Source organism: Rhea americana, unplaced genomic scaffold, assembly GCF_003343005.1.
Source record: "Rhea americana isolate MKP2758 unplaced genomic scaffold, rheAme1 scaffold_1, whole genome shotgun sequence".
Lineage (NCBI taxonomy): Eukaryota > Metazoa > Chordata > Aves > Rheiformes > Rheidae > Rhea > Rhea americana.
In genome coordinates, this window is record NW_028185038.1 from 10,797,225 (window position 1) to 10,808,184 (window position 10,960).

Consider the following 10,960-nt stretch of genomic DNA (forward strand, 5'->3'; position numbering starts at 1 on the left):
AAACACTCAGAGAAACATTTTCAGAATACTTTCATACAGCAAAGGACAATGGCAAGTTGTAGATCTTAAAGCTCTGCATAGATATTTTAACGAAAGAATAAAATGGGAAATGAAATTATATATCAAAATTGCATAGCAAGATTGTCAGAGAATTTCATGCTGCTTTTTAATCTCTGAGATATGGACAAAATAGAACGCCTTTGTCACGATTGATTTTAATCAGTCATGCCACTGGCACACCACACACAATCTGTGACTTAGCTTTGGTCTTGCAAAAAACACAAACTTAAAATTTTATTCAATTGACTTGTATGAATCAATTAAAGGTATATACACAATCAAATATTTAGAGGATCAGAGTTTTAGAATATGGTCTATAAGGCTGATTTGTGTGCAGTAGAAATAACTTAGCTACTGTATAACCACTATTTGTAGCTCTTCCTTGGCTGGAGAGCAGCTGAACACTGACAGATATCTGAGAGATGCTCAACTCCTTCCACTGGAATAATGAAATACATTGTTAACTCTTTAGTCATAGAAATTGGTGGCAGTTTTGCCACTGTCTTCAGTAGCAGTGAAATAAGAACTCTATATTAAAGATTTCATATATTTCTTGAGAGAATTTAAGGACAGAGTACTACATACAAAAATGTTGTTGCAGAGCTACTCTTTACTGCAATGTTTATCTTCTAAATATGAAGCATTTCATCCAAAAGCATTCAAGCACTTTAGAAATGAAATAGCATATTGCCATGTTTGAGTGCTGCCCCACAGAAGCCGCAATAATTTAGTAAGAAATACTGAGAATCAACGAGGAAGTCAGCAGTGTTTATGTGCCTGCATGAGCTACAGTTAATGCCCAACCTGCTAACCTGCTGAACGCTTTAACACCTCCTCTACAGTGTGCTTAGAAATGACTGCTATCCCGGGTGCTTGTGTAACCTGAAAATATGCAGAAGGACATGGCCATGCCTAAGATGAACAAAGAAGAAAAAATAGTTACTTACTGTCTGCAAACAAAGGTATGTAAAGACAAGAAATTTTTTGCAGCAACAAATTTAATAAGAACAAGATCTCTAACAGAGCTTACGTCCTTCTGGGCTCCGAGAACACATATTTTCAAGCTTTGCATCATACCATCCTCAATCAACTGAGATGGAATATTTAATACATAAAGGAATAGACTTATTTTCCTTTACTCTTGGCTTTTACCACACACCCACAGGAAAGCACTTAGTTTAATCATAAATAATGAGTTATGGGAGCTCATGGAATTGAGCAACACTTGCTAACCTTTAGCTTTCTGGCAGAAAAATGACCTTAAGTGATGACCCCAGTGAATAGTGCTATCTAGAATAATTCTCCTCCATAAGAAAACCTATTATTTTACTATTATTAAGTTTTAGTAACACTGCTGGGAGAAAACATCAGTTAAAAAAGAAACAAGGTACTGACCCTAAAGTATTGGGGGCTGTTGTTTTCTTCTATCAATTTAAGGCACTTATCATTCATTCTGTAAACTTTCCTTTCACCAGTGCCAGGATGATCACCATAAGAAAAGGCCAGCATCCCTGTGATGTTTATTGCACATCAACAAATAAAAGATGTATTTACAGCTGCATTCACTGTTTTACTAGGCCTATTAAACAAATGTGTTGTAAGAAAAAACCTATAAAGCAAACTTAGCAACAGTAAAAAGCCCATTGTCTGACTCCCTACAGAAGCTTCAATTGCTTCACAGTATGAAGTCAGGAATCCTTTAGATAAAAATAAACACAGAAGTAGAGAATAGATACATTAAGGATGTTAAGAGAAGTGAAGTCTTCTTTCACTGAATGCCTTTCTTCCAAGCACTGATTCCTTAGTTAGTAGAATTATTTTACAAATAGTTTGCAAAAATAAACCTCATTACCATACCAGAGGGACTGAGTTAAGATCCCCTTAAATTCGTTTGTTAATATATTTGAGGGATTTAAATAAATAGAAACAAAAGATTAAATTCAGATGCTGCACTGAAAGAATGAATTTCCTAAAACATGAAATTCTTCGGGGCTGATGAAGTAGAAATGTTTCACAAGGATCATGAACAGCATTTTTTTCTCTGTTGCTGCTGCCAAACCAGTCTAAAGAGGACTATATATTTCCTGTCATCAAATTCTGATAAATAATGAACAGCTTCTGCCCAAGCCAAAAGGATATGAGAAGAAGTCAGTGGGTTTTTTTTGTTTTTTTTTTTGTTTTTTTTTGGTTTTTTTTCCTGTTGTCTGATAACAGGCTTTTGGGGTGTTTTGTTTGTTTTTAATGAATGAAGGTTTTGACCTTTTATTTCTTCTATGTTTTGATGTTTATTATTCAACACAATCATTTGAATCATATTGTAATAGATCACAGCACAAAAGCACAAAAATCTCATGTCTGTCATACTGTCATACAATCTTCCTTGACTGGAAAGACATCACATTTAATTCGGTTTCTGATGTGAAAGCTCATATCAATCAAATTCAGCTAAGAAAAGTAATATAATTTCAGAAATCAAATGCTACATGTTTATGACAAACAGGTCTCTGCCATTAGACTGTTCCAGAGTTTCCTTTATGATGACTTTTTAGCCTTCAGAAGCATTGAAAAACCCCATTTTCAAACTTTTCTTTGATAGTAGATATCCACGTGTCGGGAGTCAACCATGGGTAGGCATCTGAGTTGAAGGAAGTACCATAGCACTGAGCATCGCAGTACGAGTCTATGGGACTACACGGCAAAGTGTATCACTCTTTCCTGGCAGATTTCATTCGCTGAGCTCTAAAGTATGCAAATAAACAGGTGGCACTTCCAGCAGGCAAGGGAAGTTTCGGTTTGGAAGGGCTCGCTGCACTCATGGGCAATCGTTAGGCCATCTGATGCGATGGAAGACTCCCCTTGACTTTTCTAAACACTGAGCAGATTCAGCAGAGTCATAAAGCACACCAAGTACTATACTGAGAAAGAGTAACAGGACATGACCAACTACCAATTATCTTCTTTCACATAATACTAATAAAGATGAGCTCCAACTTCTGTTCCATCAAAAATTCTGTTTCAGCTACATGGGAGACCCAAGTGTTGCAGCTCTTGGCTGTGCACACAGTCTGTGCAACATCTCAGAGCCAGGACGTTTGGCATGCATCGTTTTGTTGACATCTTTGTGGTTACAGACCTCCTGCACCTACTTGCCCAGAGACTGTAAATGAAACCTTTGACATGCCATTATAGTTAGAGGACCTGCAAATTATAGGTAAAATGAGAGTACTCATTTTTCAGAGCAGTGCAGCTAAACAGTGTATCCAGATGTCTGATTGCTGTCTGCTGCGGTTTGCATCTTCTCTGGAAAGGTCTAACATCAAGAAATGACATGAACGGAGGATCCAGAGGAAATAAAAACGAGACTCTTCTTCTGTTTGCATTCTTTTTTCATACAAACAAGCAAACAAACAAAACCTCTAAACCCCTCAAAACAGTCTTGCTTAGCTGATTTTTATAAGCATGGAAATTATCACAGGATAAGAAAAAAAATCAATACATAATGATGCATTTCTGCTTTATGTTTTTTTCAAAGGAAAAAAAAATCTGTAGATTGCTATAAAACAGCGTGCCAAAGGGATGGCTGACAGCACATAAATGCTTAGCTTCATCAAAACCAAAGGAAGACACTTAAGAGGACAAACAGTATTATATCAATCTCCAGTTAAATTGATTAACAAAGTAAAATATCTCTTCCAAAATGAAGATTTGTAACCTTGAGGAAGACCAGAGAAAACAAGATTGAGGAAAAAGGTTTTTATTTTGAAAACTACTCAAATACTATCTCACCATAGCTACTTACTTACTTTATAGTTTAAAATTACACCTAAACTACATTACAAATTTTTTATAATGCAATATTTTCACTTATTTTCTCCTCCAACATTTTCCTTCATGTTTAATCATGAAAACATAGCTGATTTTTTAAATGCTAAGCAGATTATTATAACCAACACAAAATATTTCAAATATTATACTCAAGTTAAGAAGGTTTTATCTGTAAAACAAAGATCATTATCTTTATTCCTGCAGGCTCTGAATGTCTTTAAGAGATGAAGATTTTTCTAATTAATGCTGGCTGCATGCTGTAGTTTCATCATATTTGCCTGACTACATGAAGAAAACCAGGACAGCAGATTTAAAAATATTTAGTATTCCCGTTGCACAGTTTTAGAATATTTACTGACCCAAAGTTTTTCAAAAGGCTTGAAACAAATGCTCACGCTTGCATGGCATACTGTAAATCATGCCAACAACATTAATCCTGCATTAATTTAAGTAAAATACGGCACTTGCTTTCAGTGAAATAACAATGAATTGATATCTTATGAAGAATTTAAAATAACAGATGGTGTTACCACTTTGAAGGCAGGGAGGTAGCTGCACAGAAAGAGCAGCTTGCAGGCTATTCAACTCTTGCAACTTCAGATGATACCTCGTTCTTTAAAGCAAAAGCAGTGCAGTGACTGAAGTTTCACAAAGCAGCCTGCTTCGTGCATCCCTGGTCGTGGTGCAGATCGCTTCAGAGCTCTGCTGCAGCCCCCCTTTCAGGAGCCTCGGTCAACAAATCGGAGTTATGAAAGGAAGTGGCACAAATTCTCTGCCAAAAGCCCCAGGCCTGGGGAACAAGTCCCTGTAGGATTACTTGGGACCGCTGATCTTGCCGCCGGTGACCTCTTGTGAGATGGATAAATAATAAGCTGAAAATTTGTCCTAATTGTAGTGTAAGGAATCAGCCATGTGATCAGTGGGAGAGGGATACCAAAGCTCTTCTCTCTGCCCCATGAGTGGCCCTGAGATATTTGTGTATCTATCTTACCATAACACTAAGGCGTTTTGGTACTCCAGAATTTGGGTAACAGGAAGAGGCTACCTGTCATGTGGTTTTCCCAGTCACTCCTAACTCAGGTTATCAGCCCTTATTCCCAGCCACATTCCACAAATCCAGAGCCATAATGCAGTTCTTTATCCCCAAACCCTCAAAATTATGCCACTCTTTAATTCACTATAAGGAAACCCAACCTTCAGGCCATTGTGTGTATACACATGTATTTCATAATTTCATATACATACACACACACACACACAAATACACATGCACGTACACGTTTTCTTTCTATTTACCCACCTACCTACCTACCAGCTTTTTACACTCACTATCCAACTGTATAGAATCTTAGAGAATCACAGAATCAGTAAGGTTGGCAGGGACCTCTGGAGATCATCTAGTCCAACCTCCCTGCTCAGCAGGGTCACCTAGAGCACATTAGACAGGGTTGCATCGAGGCGGGCCTTGAAGATCTCCAGAGAAGGAGACTCCACCACCTCTCTGGGCAACCTGTTCCATGTAAGCATAGATCACAAACTAAAACCTTGCTTTGGTATAAATCCAAGATGATTCATATCAAGTATGAATTAACACCTTTTTCAAACTTGAACTTGCCTTTGTAGGAGAATAAGTCTTTCATAATCACTTGAAAGCAAAATTCTCTAACAGTCAAAGCTGTTAAGAATAGAAAACATTTTTGTGCATAAAACTGAATTTGTCAGGATTCAGTTATGTGTTATGTGGCTAGTAATTAATTAGCTATGATTTATGTGACCAGGTAATTACTCATCAGAAATGTATGTATCACTATTTAAGCATCACTCATCACTATGTATGTATTAAGTATATTTGCCTACTTCAGAATTCACAAATGCTTGTCTAAAAATTCCCTAGATTTTTGTTATTCACTTTGATTTAGTCATCAGTCCCCGGATAAATTTTGCTGCCACCTAGATAGAAAACAGACACAGTAAGATAAGAAGGTATCCAGTTATATGACATGAATAATGAATAGCAAAACATCACGAGTAATTGCAAAACTATCCTCTGAAATCAAAAACTACTTTTGCAAGTACATTTCTGACTACAGAAACAGAATTTTAATCAAAAAAATTTTGCAGAATTGTCCTGGTTTAGTGGAGTACATTGATGAACATGATCAAAATCTTAAGGTTAAGGCAAATTAATTCTAAATTAGGATTATCAAGAACATTAAAGCTGATATGCTGGAACTCTGGCTCCTACAAATGGCAATAAAAAATATTTTTTTGTGCAGTATCAGGCCCTAGCAGCAGTTATCAAGGATGATCAACCAGCCCTAACAAACTGAAATTCTTATGCATTAAAAGTATTATATTACATGTTGTACATATACAATCTATATATAAACATGGAGAGTATCACTTTTCCTCTGCAACATTTCAGCTTTTTCTTCCTCAGTTATCTGCTGCTATTTGTTTGGAGAACAAATTTTCTAAACTCAGATTATTTCTTTCTCAGCTCAGTCTGCTCCTTCTGCCTGCTGCAACTTCACTCTGCCATAGTAGCAAGTGGATATGACAGCAGGGGAAAGGATGATATTTGGATTAGAATGGTAGGCTGCAACTATTTAACCGTATGTTTTCCAGGCAAGAAGGGTGTCCAGTGCATCGTTATACAACCCGAGAATAGGAATTTCCAAAATTCTTTGGATTTTGTTATTCAAGAGTAATGTAAATGGATAAACCAGAAAACAGATCCATCCAGATCTGCAAGTCTGTGTACATAACCAGCTACACCAGACCCCGCTGCTGCGGGAAAATTGTACAGATTGCCATACTGGCTCAAAATATCAACTTCTATACGATATTATCTTTACCATACCTGCCAATGAGGGAAAAAAAAAAAGATGGTAGAAACTTGAATTATATAATTATATCCTTTCTAGGCTCTTTAGGCCTACATTTTTCTAATGTAGTTTACCAGATTTATGTAATTGTATCCCCAGTATCCTCTGGAAACCCAATCCATTTCAACCTGTAATACAAATGCTTTCTTTCTGACATGCGGTGTGTGTTGATTTCACCTTAATTATATATTTCCCATTGCGAGAACTCAAACTGTGGGATACTGGGAAAGAATTTAACCAGCAGCCTATAAAGAATATAGGCTGAAGCTTGGCTTCCATTAACACCTCATTAGGCAGATCCTGTATTGTACATAAAATGAGCTAATGAGTTTTAAATGTAGCTGTCAAGCTCTAACTTAATAACGTAGAAACTTTTTTTCTCTCTAATACTGAGCGAGTGATAATACATTTTTAACCCTACAAAATCAGCATGAAGCTGTTGAGTGCATTACTACTTCAAGCGAGATCTTCATTGGTCATCATCAAACACTGACCTTCTGCGGGACTGCATGACTGATACCACAAACGGTATTAACTGCAGTGTAAATTTTCTGATTAATAAAAGTTGACGGTTTGAGGGAAGCACCTTTAAATCCTGCATTTAGCATAGTTCAGCTTACTAAGAGCAAAGACAGAACTATCAAATGACTGCTAGGTACCTGTAAGATTAATTCTAATCCCATTTAAAGGAATGGCAAAACGCTCATGCCTGCGCTTAATGTGACTGCGGTGAGGCCTCAGGTATACTGAGCTGGCAGCCACCATTTCTTGCAGGCTGTTCTCTACCTTATGAAAAATCTCCGTTACGGTTTACATTAACCTGACAGGTTTAACAGTAGTTCAAGAATGCGGGACTTGAACTCCCACTGAAGCTGAGTAAATGCCCATAGAGTCAAGCAGGGGTTGCACAGAATGTTCCTTAATTAGCAAGGGGATTGTGGTATTCCTATCCATCAGGCGACCCCTCGGAGCAAGGGTTAGGACCTGATGTTGTTGCAGGGGCTTTCGAGGTATGTATGCGCTGCAGGTGAAGCCCGGTCTGCTGGGCGAGCAAAAAAGTGCTCGTACACTGTCAGTTCACTGCACTTCCACTGAGCATCATTTCTAAAGACAAAAAGAGGACCTGTGAGTTTATAAAAATCAAAGTGTCTTCATTCCTAACCTGCAGAAGCATTCCCTTGGCTTTTAAAGTAAAATGATTTTAGCATAGACTAGTCACAAATAGTTCTTCTATTACGAAAAAATCTCATGTCCGTTACCATCATCACACTTATCTCAGAGCCCTCCAGCTTATCAGAGAGCAGAGCTCGCCTCTCTCGCAACGGTCTGACTCCCAAGTACCCGCCGACACCCACGGTTACGGCAGGAGGCAGTGGGCAGGCGTACGCTCACCTTCCTGTTTCAGAGCCTGGGCAGTGGTACTAACAATTTTCCACGCTCAAAATGCATACCCACAGGCTTCGTCACCTGTGCCAAACGAGCAGCTCGCTCCGCGGGCTGGGGTAAAGCGAGCGCACCGCTGCTGCTGCTGCTGCTGGTTCCCCGTTACGCTGGCGCCCGCTCGACGGGTGCTGCTCCGGGGCCGCGGGCAGGCGTGCCGCCTCGAACCTCTGCCTTCGGCTACGCGCTCGGGCGCTTCCTGCGACGCAGCCGTTGCGCGCGTGAGAAACACGCTTTGGGGTTCTCGCGCTCGGCCGAGCGTAAGACGATGACCTGTGTGTCGGTGCCCTGTGTCGCCGAATCCGAGCGAGCCACCGTCAGGCAGAGGAGAGGCTCGGCCCTCAGTGAGCAACGCATTTTAAATCCTCCTTGAAAATATCACAGAGTTATGATGTGTTACGACCAAATTGCTGCCTCCCTGCTGAGAATGGAAGCAGCATGCAGTGAAATGAGCACTGACTCTACCCAGCAGAAAAACATCTACTCCAACAAGTGAGCACGGAAGCAGTTAATGGTCGCAGCACCGTGATGGGGCGCTTGCCAAAACCGGCAGCTAACCCAGGGTCCTGAACCAGCGTAACGGGTCCATTTAAATCATTTACTGTCCATTTGTCCTCTGCACTACCCCATCACAAGCAAACAAGCATCAACAGAAATGGCAATCTTAATAATTACACCTAGAAATAAGTCAACATTAAAATACACATTTTCAACAGCAAGAGAGGTGACCAGGTTATAAAATCAGCATTTGTCACTCATTTCTACTCTCCTATGAATCCACAAGTTGAAAAGGAAGAGCTTTACCCTTTAAAGGGGATCATATCATTTATTTCATGGACAGCGTTTAGTTGTTTATTTGCAAGACAGCATTTATGACAAATCCATCTTTCTTTAAAACATGTTTCACTGCCTTGTAAAAGCAAAACCCTTTTCTGATGGCTTTCCAGCAAGACATTCAGACCAATTATCTTATTCATCTTTTCCCTTCTTTATCACTGGCAATTTAGCTTGCCATACTATTAAATGTAGTTTAGACTAAAGCTCTCTGCACATGGAGCTGTAGTTGATGGTAAAACTTCAGTCTTAGCCATACTTAAAATAGGTATTCTAATATATTTCACAGTGATGCGTTATCACTTTCACAACTACAGAAATTTCCTTAAGTAGAGTAACATTCTCTCATTCCTGCCTATGTCAGTAAAAAGGATTTTCTTTTTATCTCTGCACAAGAGGTAAAACTAAAACATTACTGAGTGATCAGTCACCAGTTTATCTTGCACACTTGCATTTTTGCACTTCCACTGCAGTAACTGCCTGTCATATATTTCTGAGTACATCGTCTGCAAATGTAAGTGCTGCTGCAGAGCACTGAAATGTCATGGCTGTGCACCAGTATTTATATTACAAGATTAAAATGGAATCATAGAGAAGCTTTTAAATCATAGTCAATCTAGGACAGAACAAGGGGATGCTTTGAAGGAACTAAGGAAGAAAGGTGCAGGCTTCAAGGAAACTGAAACTAAAAAAAAAAGGAGAAGTTATAAGTAGTGTACATACATATGTCACAGAAAATAGCATTTTTTCTTTGGGTAACTCAGTTAAAACTGCAAGCAGACTTATATTGGCAGTTAGTCATTTTAATTATAGTGTGATGACACTTGCTAGTTTAGAAAATGAATCATATGGTTGCACAGGAATTCAGTCTTTTTGCCTTGGCTATATTTGTAGATAAATAGAAATCTAAAAGTGAAACAGACATTTAATTGCTTAAGAGTTACTTGATGTACACTAGTATATTTATTCAGTAATAATTTCTGGTTATCTTTTGCATTTCTTTCTTGTTAGAGACATCCTTCTTACAGTACAGAGAATAAAGACAGATGACAGACAAACTTAAACATTTTCAGGCAGAAAAGTATTTCAGTAGCTGAAAATCAATCATTGGAAGTGCCTCAGACCATCCTGAATCCAATAAACTTAATTATGGATGCAATTCAATACAAGGAAATAATCCATTAAAATTCTGAATAGGAATATTTTCCTCTGCCAGGGGACTGTAATTTAACCCCGGTGCAATACTTTCAGTGAAGTCAGTGGACTTGCATTAGCACAAAGTCTTTAAAAACCTGACATGCTGACCTACCTTTATGTGACAGACGTAACCTTGGCTGCCTCGTATCTGTTGCATGACATCCAGTCGGTGAGTCTAGTAACAAGCCACACAGTGCCAGCATTAAAAGGTCCTGGGCAGATGCCATCCTGCCCAAGCTCAAATTCTTGAGCTTTTCACTTAACTGCTGCTGTTTGTTTGTTTTTTAAGGCTCCAAGTTCCACTTCTACTTTCCCAGAGCAGGTAGGTCTCCTTCTTTGGACAGTTTGTGGGTATCTCTATAGGAATTCAATGTTCATGAGCCTCAGCTAGCCATTTGTCAAGCTGTGCAAATGTCATGCAAAAATATTCCCTCCCTAGGACAATTGTTTACAAAGTGCGAGGACATTCCAAGGCGTTACTCTGCAGTGTTGTGTCTTGAGCTCTCTTTAGCAACTCTGCCAGTGGATTCAGGAAGAAGCTGTATTTTCAGTCCCTCCTGCAAGGCAATTCATTCAGAGAAGGAGGGAAGGGAAAAGGAAAAAAAAAAAAAAAAAGGCAAGAAAAAGCAAGCACCCTCCTCCTTGGTGCTCTTCAGAACTCAGCCCCTTGCTCTGACTTGCCAAACAGCGAGTTTTAATTCACCTTTCACCTTTGC

The 10,960-nt window shown here is 38.9% G+C and overlaps 1 protein-coding gene across 1 annotated transcript in view; it reads right to left on the bottom strand.

The window, feature by feature from the left end:
* Nucleotides 1–10,512, bottom strand: part of SEMA3E (semaphorin 3E) — a 137,272-nt gene extending 126,760 nt beyond the window's left edge. Inside the window, exon 1 of the mRNA XM_085325988.1 lies at nucleotides 10,357–10,512. Coding sequence (XP_085182114.1) covers nucleotides 10,357–10,471 — 115 coding nt within the window. The 5' untranslated portion in view covers nucleotides 10,472–10,512. The remainder of the gene's footprint in view (nucleotides 1–10,356) is intronic.
* Between the last annotated feature and the right edge of the window lie 448 nt (nucleotides 10,513–10,960).